This window comes from Monopterus albus, unplaced genomic scaffold, assembly GCF_001952655.1.
Source record: "Monopterus albus unplaced genomic scaffold, M_albus_1.0 scaffold158.1, whole genome shotgun sequence".
Lineage (NCBI taxonomy): Eukaryota > Metazoa > Chordata > Actinopteri > Synbranchiformes > Synbranchidae > Monopterus > Monopterus albus.
In genome coordinates, this window is record NW_018128038.1 from 261,522 (window position 1) to 281,996 (window position 20,475).

Sequence of the window (20,475 nt, forward strand, 5' to 3'; positions counted from 1 at the left end):
GAGAGTTTTGTGAGACGAAAGGCAAAGACATCCCAGAGCTCTCAGATGAGGACTGGATGGCAGATTTTGCATTTGCTGTTGATGTGACTGCACTGATGAATGAATTGAACACCAAACTGCAAGGCAAGGGCCTTTTTGTTCATGAAATGCACAGCCTGGTGAAGGCTTTCATGAGAAAGATGCAGTTTCTTTCAAGCCAACTGGAGAGCAACACTCTCACTCACATGCAAACCCTGAAAGAAGTCACACCATCAGCTGATCACTGCCGCAGGTACTCATCCATGTTAGGAGCATTGCATGGTGAGTTTTCAAGGTGATTTGAGGATCTCAGAACAATCGAGGATGAAATGCACATGATTTCCTCTCCCTGTACCTGCAGTGTGGATAATGCACCCAGTGATGTTCAGCTAGAACTCATTGACCTGCAGTCTGATGCAGTACTGGCAGAGCATTTTAAGTCAGGATCTCGTTGGGATTTCTACTCTTCTCTCAAGGAGGAGAACTTTCCAAACATTAGAAGACATGCTCAGAAGATGTTGGTTCTCTTTGGCTCTACCTACATATGTGGCCTATATTCTGAATACACAACATGAAGCAAATCCCAGTTTCATTATTTGATCGTTCCTCACTCCTTGATCCTTCATCAACCTGGTTTCTTTTTCTCAAAATCACAGTTCAGTGATGTTCAGTGACAGTTCAATACGATGTATCTTGCTTAATGTTTGGAGCACAAAGAAAATATTGTGATGTCTTTAGAATGCTAACAACCTTTACACAACGTTCCAACAGTATATGAAACTCAATGTGTTCTGGAGTGAATATGACTGGAAATGTTCACTAATATGAGTCACAAATGGTAAAAAATGTTCACATTTTGTTTATCATTGTTTTGGGAAATTTGATTGAATAAATGACATTTTTTGTAAAGCCAACCTCACTTTTTCATTGCTCAACTATAACATATACTCTTACCAGCTTGTCAAAAACAATGCTATTTATTGCTTTTTATAAAGAAATACAATTAATATTATGCAAAATTGAGTTCAGCCTTTGGGCCCGGCCCTCCACAATATTTTTGCTTCTCATGTGGCCCCATAGAAAAAGTAATTGCCCACCCCTGGTCAAAAGCCTATACCCGGAGTATTTTTGGATTTGGTGAAGGTAGGAGATTGCCTTACGGATTAGCCCTGCTTAAAAGTGAATTACAGAAGTCCATATGGGAAAAGATAAAAGCGTCGATGACTTTTTTCAGATGAGAGAAGGTCAGAAAGGACTTATCTTGAGCTATAATCCACGGCTGTCAGAGGCAACAACCGTTCAAGTACGGACAAACAATCACTATTCAAAAAAAGCTAAGTTCAATCCAGAGATGCCTGCGTAGATGGAAACCACACTACTGAACCTCTTCTGTATTGTTGCTTTTTGTTCATTTAACTAGGTAACTCTTATTGAGACTAAAATTTGCTTTTCAAGAGAAACAATGAAGACTGCCACAACAATAATACAATATAGATATTTTTATAACTATCATACATGAGAAACAGCAGACTGTGTATAATTCAGTTTTAAATGAACAGTTTCCAAAAACTGCACAGCAAAAAAAAAAATAGCAAAAGCCCTGACTGTGTATTTTTGCACATCCATTCATATTTATATGAACCTTATAAAAACAACAACAACAACAATTATGAATACCTAAGTAAACACAGCATACCATAAGTGTGAATGAGTAGCCTACTCATCCCAAAATGACTGGGGCCAAACTACAGTAAGGTAAGGCAATAGCACAGGAGATGAAGGTTTGAAAAACAAGGAAAGTCTAAATCGCTCCTATGACTCTGACATTTCGCTAAACTGCTGCGGGACAGACTAAAAGCTGTGTGTGTACATGTTTGGTGTAGTGAAAAAGAGAGAAACTTACCTTCACCGCTTCAGCATGAGTGACTTTGTCGAAGACTTTGTCGTTGACTTTCATGATCTGGTCGCCGATCCGGAGACCCTCTTTCTCCGCCAGGCTCCCTGGTTCCACCAGGGACACGTAGATGCCGACCCCGTGCTCCGACCCACCGCGGATGCTGAAGCCCAGGCCCTCGTTGCTCTTGTGCCGCTTCATGGTGACCTGCCGCAGCTCGCCCGGCGGCTCGTGGATAAAGTTCCTACCCAGCAGCGGTACCAGAGGAGCTGTCCCGTCGCTGCTGGTGCTGAAGCTGTCCGGAGAGCCTCGCAATGCCACGTGAAAGTCGGGCGGGTTGTTTGGCGAGAAATGCCCCGAGGGAACCGGGCTGGCCCTGGAGAAGTCGCCCGGAGGGGGTTCAGCGTTACCATTGCTTGCAACTAAATCCGACTTTAAGTAGAGGCCCTCCGAGGTGTATTGCTCAAAGAGAAGCTGGTCAGAACGGGGGATGACCAGCCGCAGCATGGGTAGAAGTTGCCGCTTGCTGGGCGCGTTGAGGATGACATTGAGAGTCTGCACCAAGTCGTACACATTGCGCTTGGAGTGGTACACATTGAGACAGTGGATGAATTGCTCTCTCTCGAAGTCGCAGAGCAGGAGATTGAGTGCGTTGTGCAGTTTCCTCACATTGGCCGACAGAGTCCGCGCACTGGAGGCCACCGAGTTGGCGGAGGAGCTGAGAGACATGCGCTCCAGGTCGGTGCTGCTCATCCTGGAGGTGTGACCAGGACACGGCGCCACAATGAAGCGGGTTAGAGAGCAGGCATCTCGGGCTGGCGGCGCGGATTCAGAGTGGCGCTTGGCATCTCTACCGCTGGAGAACGTGCAGTCCGGTTATACCAATGCTGCCCGGTTCCGACAGATGATCCACTTGTTACTAGATTGCCAGATGAAATGGTAAACTTCAGTCCAACCAATTCAAATTAACAGTTCACAAATTAATTAGCACTTACCATAATTTACAGATCAGTAATTGGATTCTGAAAACTTCATGTGCGAAACGGTGCATCAAAACTGTACACGCAACAGCCTCGTGGAAACCTCGTCCCGCACCGTCAATGAGCGTAGTGCTGAGCCACGTAAGGACCTCAGCCTGCGTGTCATTAGCTGCGGTCTTATTTTCCAGGAGGTCAGGTGGCTGCCGAGCTGCCGCTTCTCTGGTGTCCGCGTCACCGTCGACTGCTCCACAAGGCAGAATGCACAACCCTAGAACTGGAAAGTACTTTTAGCACCGGTGCGCAATCGATTCAACAAGAGGACGGGCCATTTCCTCGAAGTAGAAAAATAAAATAGGCTGAAAGTTATTTTTCTGTTCCCACCCAGCGTCCTCAGGAGTTCATTATATCCCGCTCCGCTCAGGGTTTTCGTGCCAAACAGCGTCAAGTTGACAAAAATAACCGCAACAGTGTTACGACGTTTGCTTGTTGGTCGTGGTCTTCCTACCTGCGCGGCTGCGCTGTGGAGGTGACCTGCTGCTCGGTGTCTGTGCTTCCTCGACGTTACTACAGCGACTGGTGGCTCTCTCGCCTCCGACCGTCAGTCCTCTGTCAGGAAATGACGCAGCAGCGTGCAGCCAACCCCACGCGCTCGTGGCCGTGGCAGAACCAAGACCAGTAAGCAGGACTTTAATTAAACACCCCGATAGCCTGTCTTTGACTGTGGATCTCGGCAGTTTGTTTAGGCTTTCATGTTTGTTTGTTGAAGACCCTGTATATGAATAAATCAAGGGGAAAATACGCTCGCACTTAACGTTTTTACAGCACACTTTTTAACTTGCTGTGGTACAAACAGGTGTAAATAATAACATTAACGACGGCTATGTTCTATTCAGCCGTGACAGTGACCCAGCATGCAGGACCCTGAAAGCCAAATGGAATTCAGCCATCATTAATTTTATTATTTACACCAGTGCAGTTTTTTTTTCCAGCTATGACTTGAGAAGACGTCTTCCGTGAAATCACCAAAAGCAGTTTTGAAAGTTACTTTACATGCAGCTATCAATGATACAAATACTGTCTATCAAATATATCCATTGAAAGAAATGCGATAAATAAAAAATATGACCAGTTTGTTATATTTATTTTTACTATGATCCCATTTCAAACTATCAAATGCTTTGAACAGTCTACCTGCATTCAGTTAACTTCTTAAAACTTCAGGAATTTCATTTGCCTATATAGGCAAATGATAAACATCATGCATTACAGAAATACAGATTCTTTTTTTTTAATTAGGGTGTTTTGGAAAATATCCAAACAACATGGCTTAGCAATGTTATGGTACTAAAGCTCAGTTGACAGGTTCTGCTGTTAAAAGTTGCTGTTCCCAAAAAGTGAATAGAATTCCCATGGCCACCTATTTGTGCTCATTAGGAATCCTGACACATTTGTTACAGAAATATATGGAGTCAAACCCCTGTTAAACAATCAAACCGGTCTGATTTGAAAACAAATCACTTTTTGTTAGATGTGTTGTGACGGGGGTTGCTAATTATCAGCTGACCACAGAGTGGCACAACTAAGTGTTGTGATGTTATACTGTAAAACGTTTTAAAGTATAATCATGCTGTATGAGGACATTCTGCATCTAGCAGAAAACTTTAAAAGCTATTTGCTGGCTTAACAGTCATGTGATGGTAGAGGTTACCCACACTAAGAAAAAAAGCCCTGTTTATAATATCTTTTTTAAAAAGGGGGGCAATGAGGCTCACTGAGGTAGAGGTAAATAGTTTCAGCTTGTTTTACCCTTTCTCATCTCAACTTATAGCAGGAAGTTTCACTGTACTAACAGTACTGTGCAAAAATCTTAGGATTTGTTGTTTTAGCAATGCTATGATGACTATAGTGTCTTCATTAGAATACAGCTACAAAATATTGAAAATATGTACACAGTATTAAAAATCACAAACATGTCAGAAAAAAGTCTTCAAACAAACTCAAGATGTTGTGGTGTTCTAAAGAAATCTGAAGAATCTGGAGAGGTCGAGGACAAAAACAGGAGTAGAAGACCAAGAGAACTAGTAAAGTCTGATGGGAAGGTTCTCAAGAGTTTCTTCTGAGAGAGACCAGAGGAAATCCAACAAGGACCTGGCTCAGCATCTGGCAGCTTCATCTGGATGCCAAGTTGATTCTTCCACAGTCAGATGCTCGATCAGGAGCAGCCTCTGTGGAAGGACAGCAGCCGAGAAACCACAAACTCACAAAGACTGGAGTGAAGATCAGCGGAAAAGAGTCATATAGAGCGATGAGTCAAAATCTGAAATGTGAGAAGAAGAGTTGGAGAGTGGTGGAAGAATGAGTGTAGCAGCCTTCAGTGAAACATGGCTGAGGCTTTGTCATGGTTTCAAGACTGTCTCCCCAAAAGAATTCAAGCTGTGCTAAGTGCAAAGGGAGGTCACACTAAATACTGACTTTGGACTGTAGAAGCTATTTTGCTCAGAACATTTTATTATTGTGCACATATTTCCTGTATTTTCTGGCTATATCTTAATAAAGAGACTGAGAAGTAAATATAGGTCATCATTACAACCTTGCTAAAACAGCTAAACTAATGGTGACCTAAGACTTTTGCACAGTACATAATCAAACACACACAGAGACCATCATCCTTTTGAAGCAAAGAATTGAACTTCTGCTTTGCAGTCTTAAATCCCGCATTACAAAAGTGCAGCATTACTGTACCATATCACATCAATTTACTCTCCTCTACTACATCTTTCCTGATGTTTTCATTTCACTCTAGCCATTTCCTTCTTTTCTGAATAGGCATTGATCTTTGCCTGCAGGAAGCTGGTGAAGTTTAACTACAGCTGCTGCAGTCCCTGATCCATGAGTCCTATAGCGGAACAGAATAAAATGGAGTTGCTCTCTGTTGCTTTCATGATCAATCACAAGTGCAAAATGGTGATAGTATCAACTGCATATGAAGCCCTGCGCTCTGGGGCCACTGTGCTGACAAATGGGACTTTGTGATTTTGGCAGAGTTTCAGAATCTTCTTTAAAAAGGCCAGCTGCTAGGAGCCTAATATTTCTTCGGGTTTAATAACTAGCACTGAAGCATTTGACTGGGGCAAACTGAGAACAGTCTGCTCTCAGAAATGTGTCATTTTAATTTGTGACCCAGAATTTGCTGGGTGATAAAATTACTGACATCAAAGTAAAAAATGGGCTTGATAAATGACAACAGAATTGTAAAATAAAACTGGTCCTTTGGAAATGAATCATTAATAGTGATAATAGAGACAGAGAATGCCCTGAACATCAGAGGACTGAATGAGGTCAAACCATAGCAGTTGTAATCACAGATGAAGTCAGCACTCTGAAGTGACACAGCAGACCTGCCTGCAAAGCAGCCACCCCAGCAACTGAGATTAAAGCCAGAGCATGTGATGGCACATGGATGGTTTCAGAGGAGGAGGGTCATCAGTCAATGATTTCTTTACTTCCAATCTTCCTCTTAAATAAGCAATCCAAGTTCCTTGGAACTATAGTTTCAAATTTATGGCCAGAGGAGCTATATATAATATGATATCACACACCCCTGGAGCAGATCATATAATAGCCTACTCCCTAACATGCTGCTGTCACTTAGCAGCACACACACCGACTTCACCTGCTGTCAGTGCCTGTAATGTTATCGTGACATGTGCAGGGTATTTTTGTATTTATCATGACCTGCATTCATGTGTTATTTTGTGGACTAATTAGTGTGGGTGGATTTAAATGTCAGATCAGTGATTCTCAAGGACTGGATGGAGCACACCTCCTGATAGCAACACTGCGGCTGTCACTCACTCCAGTAGCCTACTATACAGTATGTCATAACAAGAAAATACACTATGTCGTAATTATGAGAAAAATATCTTTTAACATGAAAGGATCACATGCCCTAGGTGGTTCTTGTGCATATGATCCTGCAGGCGCCACTGCAATGTACATTCTCACTAAGAAACAGTCTTAGTGAACGTTGGAACTATTATACAAGACATGGCAGCATAATAGGAAACTGGATTGCTTCTTAAAATAAAAATCAACTCACTGTCTAATACCACCAAGTCCTAATAAGGTCTTTGTGGATGGCAGGCATCAGCTGTGGAAGCCAACAAAGTCAGAGATGCCTAATTTACCAGCATGGCTGAGCAGTGTCTTTGGCCAATAATCCTGTCTACTTACAATGACATGCAATTTACAATTGCAATTTATAGGAATTTTCAGAGTGACAAACAATAAAAGGTGAATATGAACATGGTTTTCACAGTGCAATTATAATGACACTTAAAGCCTCGGAGAGCAGCTGTTTTCAGAGAAGTTTTGTAGCCTGCATGGTTTGTCTGGGGGGAGGCGGGGGTGAGATTATTACAGCTTTCCACCAGATGACTTATTTTCTGACTTACTGTACCTGTAATGATATAGCCATACAGATAGATTTGGTTTTCTTTCTCAAGGTTTGACTTATCTGCTTCCACCTGACTACAATACTGTAGATGTGAATGAAATTTAAAGGTAAATAAAATATAACATATCAGGTTTTATTAATACACCGACAGCACGGACAGCAACAAAGTCATTTGAAATATCTCAATTTTTTTTTATCATGATGGTGCTGCTGATGATCCATTCTGTAAACAACTGCAATCGATTGATAAAAGAAAAGCACTTTGAATTGCTGGTTACTATTAGATACTCAGAGAGAATACTGATGGATTGTGTTCTCCTAATGAAAGCAAACATTTGGACCATATTTCCTGGCTGAGCAGGAGGTAGGAGAGATACATGTATACATGTGTACACCTGTGCATTTGTGTGTTTGTGTGTTTGAAGATGATCGATGATAGCTATTAGTGAAGTTCACCAGTGGGAAACACTGAAAAGCCAAACAATATATTATAATGGACACAGACGCACACTGCACAACAAGCAAAGCAGTGAAAAAGAGAAAGATAAAGTTCACTGTGTGACAGAGTGTGAATGACAGAGAGAGATGCAAAAACTCTAAACACCCAGCGCCACAGTCCCAGGGACGTCCAAAGACGGATTGTCTCATAGAACAATGAATGTGTTAATGAAGAGCTGATCACTGTGAGCTAAACCTCTGCATCACATGATAAGAGTTCTGTGCATGACTGCAGGTATGACAGGCAGACTGACAGAAGTACAGCTGTGCTATAAACCTGCAATGATTCCCTTCAGTTTATCAGTGTGTCCTGAAGGCTACCTATTCAAAATTAAATTACCGCATTTCACGGTTAACTGTAATCATTCTGAAGGCTTAAATAGTTCCCTTCATAGGCTTAACTGCTTATGAAAAGCTTAACGGAGTCATCAGTTTCCAAATGGACGACACATGGGCTCTAAACAGACAGCCATTTAAAATAAAAGCCAATTATTTATAAAGCTGAACTAATCAATATTTCTATTTTAACAATGAGTCAAATGACAAGGCCCACTCATAGTAATGAACCCACAGAGAACAATCACCCTGCTCTGTAGTCTGTCTCAGCTTTATGGAGCATTGTAGTAACCTATCTTCCAGCTCACTGTTTTGGTTTTAGGGCCTATAACTTTACTGTTCTGGTTCAGTCTCACTGCTCTCACCTACCCTGCTTTCAGCAGCAGTGGGCAGGTGTTACCACTGAAAAGGTTCTGATATATCCACTGCACACCCCTGACTCAGCACCAAACAGCATACAGGTAAAGCTAGCAGTAAGAGAGACTAGTTAGCTAGCTTTGTTAATTGGAATTGTGTCCTTTGCACTCCTGGAACCTCCACCTTCTCAGACCTTCACCTTTGCCTATCTGTACCTGATATATGACCCAGTTTATCAGACTTGTTTTACTAGGAAACAGCTACAGTGCAAATTCATATCCATTCCTGTGTTTACATAAAAAAACTAGCATTATAATTGATTCTTCCTCCAAGCACAGCAGCAGGAAATAAACTTATTCAGAACATGTATTTATTTTTTTTAAACACAGAAATATCATCTCAGCACTGTCAGCACAGTAGACTCCACAAATTGCAAGAGAAGTGCTGACCTGTATGTGTGAGTGGATTTGAGGTTGGTAGGCAACAGTACAATAGTTTGCAGGGGCAGACAGCCTGCAGAGAAATAGAACTCATGAGTCTGAAAACAACACTCTCAGACTGGATCACACCTTAATATGATGTGTAATGTTGAGCTTTTCCTACTGATTTATTTAAAGTACAACTCTGGCTTTGCACTTGAAAGGTGGAGAGTTTTATCTGTGCTCCATTTAAAAAAGTAATACAGTTATTTTGACGTGACTTAAACGTTTAAAGTTGGGTTATTATAGACACTCAGATGGGTGACAAATAAAAAGAAAAAATAAATGAGCGGTCTCTTCCAGGATGACATTGCCCCCATCCACATGGCATGAGCGCTCACTGCATGGTTTGATGAGTAAGAAAATAATTATTTTGTTATACTACACAACCTTATGTTGGTTTACTGTTTACTTGCCCCTTGCTGTTGCCTTGCATGGGGATATGTACATGCACATTGAGAGCCGCTGTACCAGAGTCATATTCCTTGTGTGTCCGACACACCTGGCCAATAAAGCTGATTCTGATAATGTCAATCATATGCTACAATTTTATTTTTATTAATGCATGGTTTATTATTTCATGGAACTAGGGGTTTCATTTACTTTTTACATGTATTTCAAATGTGCCACCCCTCGTTGAGTCTGAGTTCTAGCCTGGCCACCCTGCCCAACGTTTTCTAGACCCGCCCCTGCTCAAAGGGTTGAGTAACAAGGTCTTTTCTAACACTACCTTTGTACAGACGGAATCTGTAAGTGTAAAGCCTAATTTACTTCTATTGCTGCACAGAAGTTAGCCTGTCAGCTGAGTTTTACATAATGCAATTTAGTTCAGTTTTTGGTGACTTTTTAGGTTAGTTTTACCTCTGACAGTTTATTTCTGAGCTTTATATCATTTAAGGTTACTGACTGGACTTGACTGCTTACATGTCAGAATAAGATGAAAAATAGAAGTGACCTCAAAGATCTGAACAGTGTATAATATATTAATAAGTGTATACAGACACACAGTACAGCCACAGAACAATCTTTCTGTGGCTGTACTGTATATGTCCAGCATGTACTGTAGCTCACACATAAATTAAGTGAGGTCACTGATTTTATTCACTGCACTGCTTCTTATATTTACAATGTTGGTGTGTCAGAAATAAGCTGTTGTAAATAACTGGAGTCCTTGAACAGGCACTGAATGAAATTCAGCTGTTTTCTGAGAGAAAACTTTAAATGTTCTGATTGTAAAAAGACAATCACTGAGGAGGTCAGAACAGGAACTAAAACAGCCCATTTCAACTGAGATCATCAGGATATTAAAATGCAGAATCTGTTCACTTTATCAACCCAGCACTTCCTCCTTTGTCTTATTTCACAACACCACTGTGATTCACATCTAATAATACCCCCAATGTGCTTGTTTTCTATTGATTATTTAATCTGATGAGGGATCGCAGCAACTGTTGCTGAGCTGCTGCAGTATTAGCAGCTATGGATGGATGGGTGACACAGTTACACAAACAGAAGCGCACAGCCACACACACACACAGTGCACAGTTCTATCAGTTTATTGCAAGTGACAAGTCAGACAATCTGCAGAGATGTTGGACACCAATTATGAATTGAGATGGTTTTAAATGTTTGTTGTAAAATCTGCACATTTGGATCACTGCCCGTCTCCCTGCATGCTGTCAGACAACACTGACCAATCTGCCAGATCAGGCACCATAAACAGAAACCAGGCAGCACCACATCAGAAATACCTGCAGTCTCAATTCCAAATGTATTTTCAGGTGTGCTTATTTTTGCTTATATTTTCAGGTTCAAGCTTGACATGTTGCTGCTGTTCCATCTTGATCAGTGGATGAGAGAGAGCACAACAAAGCAGCATCTTTGTGGTGATTAGAGTTACTGACTGAATTCAGTTCTTTGAGCTTAGAACATAGATACAGTCCAAGACGTGTTTAGTCTTAGTACAAACACTAGAAAAAGAAAAAGTAAATATTGTAGAGGAGAAAATGACCATGAAAAACAGATGAAGTCTTTTTGTGCACAGTGTATTCAGATAGTAAAACTAAATTTTCATATTGGAAAGTGTTGGTTGCAAAGTAGGTACACCAAGTTAAACCTAATGTAGTCTAATACAACTGTTCTGCAATCAATTCTGCATTACTGCCTACCCTCAGTGATCTAAACAGGGTGGACAAATTAGGAAAAAGAAGGTAGCAGGATCTTCAAAATGAAAAAGTGCAAGATAAATACTGGTCTGGGTCCAGCTTTCTTGAGGTGGAATAGCTTCAGATTTGATTGTAACTAACAAAGATGGTTTTGGCACACAGCCACTTCCTCCCTTCCTTCATTCCCTGCATGTTTCCTTTCATTTCTCATCTGCGAGACCTCTGGGTTGCAACTGATAGATAACAGCTCAGAGCACACTCTGGTGCCAAGGTCTCCGGCTGCTCAGATGAATTTAGCTCTCAGTGATCAGAGGAGCCGCATTGCTCTGTGACTCTGCACCACCCATGGTTCACCCTAGACTGAGATGGAGGAAAGGAGAGACATGAAGAAAGGAAGATGAACAGGAAAGATGATCAACTTTACTTTTTCAGACACCTGCAGAGAAAAAGCAAACTCTCTCCCCTGCTTTTAAAATCAAACACAATCATTTGAATATTGAAGTATTTTACTGGGTTCAGGTTTTTATGTGCCACATCTAAATCAAAGTGCCTGCTGGTTCCCTGCTTCTCAGGCTTATGGCCATTGATACCCAAGGAATACCTACTCCTGACCATCTACAATAGACATGTTGAAGACCTTTCACCACTGAACAAAAAAAGCTTCTTCAGTTCTGATTGACTGGTGTGGAGTCACAGGCAGCACCTATAAAGAGCAACTTAACTGGAGTTCTCTTCTCAATAAACAAAAGAAAAGTGTACTCTCAAGGCCTCATCAAACCACGTCGTGTCCTTGTGGTCTTCCAGACATGTTGAATACATTTTCTTCCTCATAAAAGCCTTTGTTTAAACAGTCTAACCTGTGCGAGTTGCAGCTGCTATGCATCTTAGTATAGCCTTGTAGCTGCACATGCAAATGCACAATACACAATACACACAAAGAGGGACCCTTGTAAAAACATTGCTCCATAATGCTACTAGCAAGTGTTTACTCCTTTCTGTGATTAAAAGCTTTGAATTTGTTTCACCCCATTCATCATCACTGATGGTTGTGGTCAAAAGTGTGCTTTATCGCACCTATACTGATTCTCAGACGTACAATAAACACCTCAACATACAGTATTGTTCAAAATAATAGCAGTACAATGTGACTAACCAGAATAATCCAGGTTTTTAGTATATTTTTTATTGCTACATGGCAAACAAGTTACCAGTAGGTGCAGTAGATTCTCAGAAAGCAAACAAGACCCAGCATTCATGATATGCACGCTCTTAAGGCTGTGCAATTGGGCAATTAGTTGAAAGGGGTGTGTTCAAAAAATAGCAGTGTGGCATTCAATCAGTGAGGTCATCAATTTTGTGAAATAACAGGTGTGAATCAGGTGGCCCCTATTTAAGGATGAAGCCAGCACTTGTTAAACATGCATTTGAAAGCCTGAGGAAAATGCGTCGTTCAAGACATTGTTCAGAAGAACAGCGTACTTTGATTAAAAAGTTGATTGGAGAGGGGAAAACCTATAAAGAGGTGCAAAAAATTATAGGCTGTTCAGCTAAAATGATCTCCAATGCCTGAAAATGGAGAGCAAAACCAGAGAGACGTGGAAGAAAACGGAAAACAACCATCAAAAGGGATCGAAGAATAACCAGAATGGCAAAGGCCCAGCCAATGATCAGCTCCAGGATGATCAAAGACAGTCTGGAGTTACCTGTAAGTACTGTGACAGTTAGAAGACGTCTGTGTGAAGCTAATCTATTTTCAAGAATCCCCCGCAAAGTCCCTCTGTTAAAAAAAAAGGCACGTGCAGAAGAGGTTACAATTTGCCAAAGAACACATCAACTGGCCTAAAGAGAAATGGAGAAACATTTTGTGGACTGATGAGAGTAAAATTGTTCTTTTTGGGTCCAAGGGCCACAGACAGTTTGTGAGACGACCCCCAAACTCTGAATTCCAGCCACAGTACACAGTGAAGACAGTGAAGCATGGTGGTGCAAGCATCATGATATGGGCATGTTTCTCCTACTATGGTGTTGGGCCTATTTATCGCATACCAGGGATCATGGATCAGTTTGCATATGTCAAAATACTTGAAGAGGTCATGTTGCCTTATGCTGAAGAGGACATGCCCTTGAAATGGTTGTTTCAACAAGACAATGACCCCAAACACACTAGTAAACGAGCAAAGTCTTGGTTCCAAACCAACAAAATTAATGTTATGGAGTGGCCAGCCCAATCCCCGGACCTTAATCCAATCGAGAACGTGTGGGGTGATATCAAAAATGCTGTTTCTGAAGCAAAACCAAGAAATGTAAATGAATTGTGGAATGTTGTTAAAGAATCATGGAGTGGAATAACAGCTGAAAGGTGCCACAAGTTGGTTGACTCCATGCCACACAGATGTGAAGCAGTTATAAAAAACTGTGGTCATACAACTAAATATTAGTTTAGTGATTCACAGGATTGCTAAATCCTAGAAACAAAAACGTTTGTACAACATAGTTTTGTGTTTGTACAGTCAACGGCAGACACTGCTATTTTTTTGAACACACCCCTTTCAACTAATTGCCCAATTGCACAGCCTTAAGAGCGTGCATATCATGAATGCTGGGTCTTGTTTGCTTTCTGAGAATCTACTGCACCTACTGGTAACTTGTTTGTCATGTAGCAATAAAAAATATACTAAAAACCTGGATTATTCTGGTTAGTCACATTGTACTGCTATTATTTTGAACAATACTGTATTATAAAGGTCCCACATTTTCAGAAATTTACAGTGGAAATGGTATAATATGAAAGTTACAGCCTTCAGACATCCCAACCCACAGGTTTTTTTGTTTGTTTGCCTTAATTGGTTCAGATGCTGTAGAAACAGAGGTGAGAAATAAGAGGGAGCAAGGATGTGTATGACATGTGGCCACAGTCCCCAGGGATACTGAGATTACACAGGCAGCATCTTAGGCCTTTAGCAAACAGAACCCCTTCTCAACCCCCAGGCTAATGACAACCAAAGTTAATGACTAAGGTAATAGCAATCACAGTCACAGAACAGCAATGGCAACTTCACAAAATAATGTCTTAAATCATCTAAAATAAAACAGTTTTTTTTTCACAATCTCAAAATCACTAAACTGCCTGTGATTTACGAGGAAAGGTACCTTTCTCAGCTTCAGGCAACATGTTCAATTGTTGAGGCAACACTCACTTTAAGTCTGATTACAGTGGGAAACAGGAATTCATAAGACTTTCAGCCCAGTTTGTAGGCACAGAGCTTACTGACAGCTGCTGAGCTCTGGGTGAAAATCTCCCTAAATACCCCCTTGGGTAACAATTACTTTTCAAAAGCTTATTCTTCACAGGCTTTTGGGAGTGAGGTGCAGCTTTAAGCCTCAGGCTAACTCTCAGAGCCAAACCAGAGACGACTACAGTGCTGCACGTCTGCACAGTCTCCCTCATGTCAACAACTGAAACATCATCCTAGAACACACCCACATCTAATTATGCACAGCAGATTTAAAGAATGCTGGATTATATTTGGAGTGCAAACCATCTGGCTGCAGCAGTAAATCCAACACTGGTAGCTGCTAAAGTCTCTAATGGGATCAATGCAAAATGATTCGGTGAGGGCGTGCCATTATATTGACAAGTTCCTCTGCTGGTTGGTCGACATTATTATTCTAATTAAACCTGAGGTATTTCACCACTTATCCTTTGTCATAATTAGAACAGTGCATATCAGCAATGATTTAAGCCACACCTACAACATTCACAACACAGGCCACAGGAACCTGCTAAATTGATTACCACCGGCTCCCAAACTTTTCCTGGAGGATTTTGACTCAGCATTTCTAAAAGCCTGGCTACAGGCCTGCTTGTCAGATCTTTTAAAACAAGGACTTCATACAGGAAAAGATTTCTGGTGCTGTTATGATCGCTCTGGTAGGGAGGTGAGCGAGTAAAAAATGACGGACCCAGGTAGCTGACTTCGGTGCAAGAAGTGCTCTATTTATTTACAGTGATGATAAATATGTGTACAACCAGGTGAAGGAATATGGAGCAGAACCGGGTGTTGAGCGGCAGACATGGAAAACATACAGTCAGTGATGAGATGATAAGGAGGAGTCCGGGCTGAGGACGCTAGGATTCACTCCTGGACTGGTCGTGGTGGTTGGTTGCTGAGGGACAAAGTTAATGGGAGACTGTGCATCGACCTGCGTGGTGGAGTGATGTGGAGTTGAGGAGGTCCGTGGTCCAGACAAGCGATAGCGGCTGGGAAGAGACACGGGGCACAAGGCAGGAACGGACCTGGGATGAAGAGTGTGAGCAAATACATAAAGTAGACAAATTAAATGATCGGCATAGAAAGAACTGGCAGGGAAGTGGACGATGAGCACGGTATAAATAGGAGGAAACTAATCAGGTGCAGCAGGTGGTGATTCAGGGGATGTGAAGCAGGTGTGTCAGATAAAGAAATCAGGGGTAAGGGAGCTAAAATAGAGGGAGAGAAGTGAGAGAGGCAGGTGCAGCCGGGCAAACCTGCCAGGTGCCATAAGTCTGTTTGCATCAACATTATTTGTAAAAATGCCTGAAAACCTGTATTATATTCAAGTACAGTCAGTTGGAAAACACAAAAGTTTGATGTTATATCTGTAATCAGAAATATGTGATAAAAAATGCACTTACCCGATCCCTATGTAATTATAGCTTATAAGAATATTGATTAGAGTGAAAGGAAAATACAACATTTCTACAACAGCAACATTTCTGTATCATGCTGATTTATCTTTATTTGAAGTCAAAAATACATTTCTCTTAGAACTTTAAACACAACCACACAATAATACTCCGGAACAAAAAGTGAAATAACTGTAGTTTCCAGATATTTTAATCCAAAAACATGACACCATGACAGTTTTAGATTAGAGCTTACATATTGTCTGAGGCTGAAACTAAAAATTAAATTCTGAGAAAAGTGTATGATTAAAAGCAACGCCTCTACTGTAGTTACTGTACTTACTGATTGAAAGAGTTGAAAGTCACATGTTGACAACGTCTGTCATAAAGAGTGTTTGATGTAAATATCAGGAGAAAGTCCCCAGTGGTGTTTTACACTGTAGAGTGGGATTCAGGGTGCAGGGCTGTGACACGATTCACCTCCAGCATCCACTGTCATTATAGCTTCCCATGTTATTATGTGGATTTGAGTCAGCTTTGGTTTGAACAGCAGCAGCAGCAGACTTCACCTCAGTCCTGACCGAGTAAAATGCAGAGAATGCATCTTTTATATATTAATCTTTACTATAGTTATTGCTTAAATTGAGAATTGACATTGCATGATAAACACTGTTGAAATGAAGGCAATAACTCTCCACTCTTTCTGAACAGCAGTGACCCATTCAATAAATATTTGTCTGAAGCCATGTCAGGTCAGCAACTGACAAATCCCCTGGGCATATCAACTCTCTCCTGTGGAAACTGCTTTACTGTTACACACATCAGTTAGGTTAGCCTGCAGATTTGGACATCTGCTCACTCCTAATGGGACATCAGTCAAACAGAACTGACTTGGTGCAAGACGTTGAAAACATCATGAAGGAAACCAAAGGGTACCAGGTGTTGCACCAGCAGTATATGCATGAGCCTTCTCCCATTGTTCATCAGGTCATTTTGGACTTGCTTCAAAGACTCCAGGTTTGTGCACACTCTGGCATCTATTATTTTAAGTTGGCAAACATTTCCTGATAGAACACTGCTTTGTGCATTGATGAGACACTGAGGCATCACATTCATTAGGTCCATCAACAGGTGTTCTAGGGCAGACAGGGATGGATAGTTTGTTGCAGAACTGAAAATATCTGCTTTTGGTCATAGGTAGACGGAGCTGGTATCTTTGTGAGACTTCTAAAACCATGGACATTAATCAGTACCATGATTTGATATAGCACCATTTATAAAGGTTTATATGCTGAAGTGAGTGCCTTTATTAATGGTTAACAGTGGTATAATAATGGTTAATCATGAATTATTTAAGCTTCATAGTTTGATTATAAACTGTAAGAACTACTGGGTTGCCAAGATAGGGAGAATCCTCCTCCAGCCTTACACTTAGCTAGCACTTTAATTCATTAGGGAGACCCCTCCAATCAATTGTCTTCTAGAAAAGACATCTGCACCAAATTCATTTATAAACTGCTTATATCATCACTTCGAACATGTACAACAGAGAGCGTTGCTGTGGAGGGAGGAGGGATGCAGCCAGGAGGATCCCATGAAACACACTGGAGCACTGAAGATTCATCAAAAAAAGATACTTGAATTCAGAACAATGTAAACTCCAAAACATTTATTGAAAAGCTTTATTTAAAATGTGGTTGGCAGGGGAACAGTCTAAATTTAGTGAACACTGCAATAAGCCACATCTTCCAAGTTGGTCATCTGTACAGTGTGGATTGGATAAACCTGATAAAAGACACACTTCTGTAGAAAACACACTATGAAAGGGAAATGCTTTCGAAACGAAACCTAATTTGTATGCAAAGTGAAAAATGAATAATCTACACTTAGCTTGTCTCCAAAATGTGCAGTTATTGACTTCAGGGCAAACTTACTGGTTCTGTCATCAAGGAGTAAAGCTATTGCTGTGACAAGATGACTTTTTTTTAACCAGGAAAAATACTACTGACGCATGTCTCTGGTCCCTGATACAGCATCACAGTCAGTGAGGCAGGAAACGCCCACGTCCACTTAAATAACAGAGCAGTCATTTTACTATGCTTTGTGTTAACTGGTTATTACATCAGGGATCATTTCTGATACACCAGGGCAGTTTTTGCACTCTGCGGGATTTATTTCACTACTCTCAAAATGTGGGCTCAGACTGCTCAGTTTCCTTAAAAATATTGTTTTGGGTGGTAGAATGCGCCATGAAATCTATTAGAATATGAGATGAGAGCAGCGAATAAATCGAATAGGTTGTGTGGGAGATCACCATGGAGCTAAATGAGTCATTTCTGGTAGCATCAGTCTCCTAGTGTTCATGAATATCTGCCACAAAGGCTGTTTTCTAGCAAAGATAAGAAAGGCAATTATACAGTGAGAGCAGTGTGTTGGTCAGTGTGAAGCACCTGATAATTAGTGCATTTTCATGTGTAGGGCAGTAATACTGAGCCTTTTATGTGTTTGGACCTAAAGGATTCTGTATCCACAGCTGGATGCAGAACATAGTACAACGCTCTGGTTTATGAAGTTAGTATTTATTGTTTTTTCTTTTTTTTCCTAAACCAATCAAGTTAAAAAACAAACAAACATGTATATATATAAGTCAAGCCCAAAATAATGTTTACATGTCCTTTTATTACAGAACCCTGCAATCAAATAGCGATATACTCCGTCCTGGATTGTACCACATTTATGCAGGTATGTCACTTAGGACAAAAACAGTAAAAATATTTCATATTGCCAGTAAATCCCACGAAAGTACTGCCCGTGTAGCCAACACCGGTTTCATCTTATTCCTCTGTGCCAAAGAGCTCTATAGTACAAAAACTATTAAAAAGACATCAGCGAGTCGCACACTGGACCAGATCGGGAGATGTGTTCCATCATTACTATGAACACACTACTCTGCTGCACCCGCACACACCATCTAGCTGTCATAAATACTAGAGTACAAAACGTGTATCAATCTGCTGCTGAAAACAAATGCACCATTGACTCCTGTTTGAGCCACATTGGCTGTGTGGGGAAATGACTGAGCCTTTGTAAGAATTAAACTATATATTTGTGATTCTTTTTTTTTTTTTTTTTTTTTTAAATTAACGCCTTCCGAAGGAACCCGTGTGCCTCACCCCAAAGGAATTCAAAGCATTGAGAAGCTAACTTGTTTTTGGTTTTGGTCCTTTCGTGGGTTGGCATTGCTTGACAGTTCTATAAATACAAAATAACAGCAGCTTTATTCTATTAAATGTAAAAGGATTCTGGCAAATTTGATCCCAGTATGAAGTGAGATTACACTCACAGGCCATCTACAGCAGACTAGACAAGACCTGGTGACGATGTAAAACTAACTTCTTCTACAGGTCACGTTTAGCTTGAATACAGTCACATAATGCAACACAAGGTTAACACAAAAATATATTAAAACATATCTTCTTCCACCTTCTTTAGACAGCATTGTAATAAATGTCTCATTTAATAATCACTTCATATAAACCTGAAATTAAAATTGGTTAATAAACCATGAAATACTTTGCCATTTGTAGTCTTTTTTAAAAATGTGATTTCTCATCAGGACATAATTTTTCTTCCTTGCAGAGTGAAGCAAAAGAAATAAAAAAATAAACTAAATGTTAAACCGTCATTAATGGCCACAGGATGAAAGTCTAGCAAAACATCACACACAGCATGTGAGTAACTACAGGAATTGAACTTATTAAGCCAAAGACACAATGTCTTTTTAACTTCACATGGGCTCAGCTGTACTGAATGCATTGACAGTAAGCACCCACGTATTGCTGCTCTATTGCATATGAAGCCATAACAGAGACATCTACTTTGACAGACGGCTAGAAAGAAAAAAAAATGTAATTTGAAAAAGCAGAGACAAAAAAATAAAAAAGTGCTTACAACAGAATGTTTGTCAACATGATGGCACAGAGGGTTCAGACCAGAAATAGCTCGCACATCAACAGATGCACAGATCTGACTCAGTAGCAAGTTAAGAATCAATTTGCACAGAAAACGTAAAGACATACTGATTTGACACACACACACACACATTCAGAGCAAAAAAACAAGCCATAAATCAAACTCCCAGAGCACTTCATAAATAACCACCACTGATGCAGGAGCAATAACAAAACGGAACCAAATCACTATAGCACACCATGCATGTCAACAGGCACAGCAGAGCATTGGCAAATGTAGTGCACATTCAAAGATTGGGGTTACTATATGGCTCTTTGTAGGATAAAGTTCATTAACAACAGGAGACGGTCACAAGTGGAACACGAGTGTCTGTCACGACTGTAGCTAAAGTAAGAATTTCATTGTACAGGGAAACACGTTTCCTAACTGTGCATATGACAAATAAACACTTTGATTTGAAACGAGTCTAAGCAGAAATGTAAGATTTGTCCTGCACTGAGTGGAACAGTAGAATAACAGGATGTGAGTTCAGCAACCTTCAAAGCAGTACCTGTACGACAGCACACCGGCTACATCCTTCACACTGATTTGTCAGTATTACTGTATGGAAAACAAGCGCTTCCACATCACAAATGACCAGAAGCCAGGGATCGT

General features: G+C 40.7%; 1 protein-coding gene across 8 annotated transcripts in view; it reads right to left on the bottom strand.

Annotated features, from left to right (window-relative positions):
* Window positions 1-3,853, bottom strand: part of whrna (whirlin a) — a 138,484-nt gene extending 134,631 nt beyond the window's left edge. For 3 of the 8 annotated variants that reach the window (XM_020615110.1, XM_020615108.1, XM_020615109.1), the window contains exons 1-2: window positions 2,908-3,850; window positions 1,922-2,831 (exon numbers count right to left, since the gene is read on the bottom strand). In XM_020615110.1, coding sequence (XP_020470766.1) covers window positions 1,922-2,665 — 744 coding nt within the window. In that variant the 5' untranslated portion in view covers window positions 2,666-2,831; window positions 2,908-3,850. Of the gene's footprint in view, window positions 1-1,921 lie in introns of all 8 variants that reach the window. The other 5 variants (XM_020615104.1, XM_020615102.1, XM_020615106.1 and 2 more) reach the window with 4 other exon arrangements.
* Window positions 3,854-20,475: the final 16,622 nt, after the last annotated feature.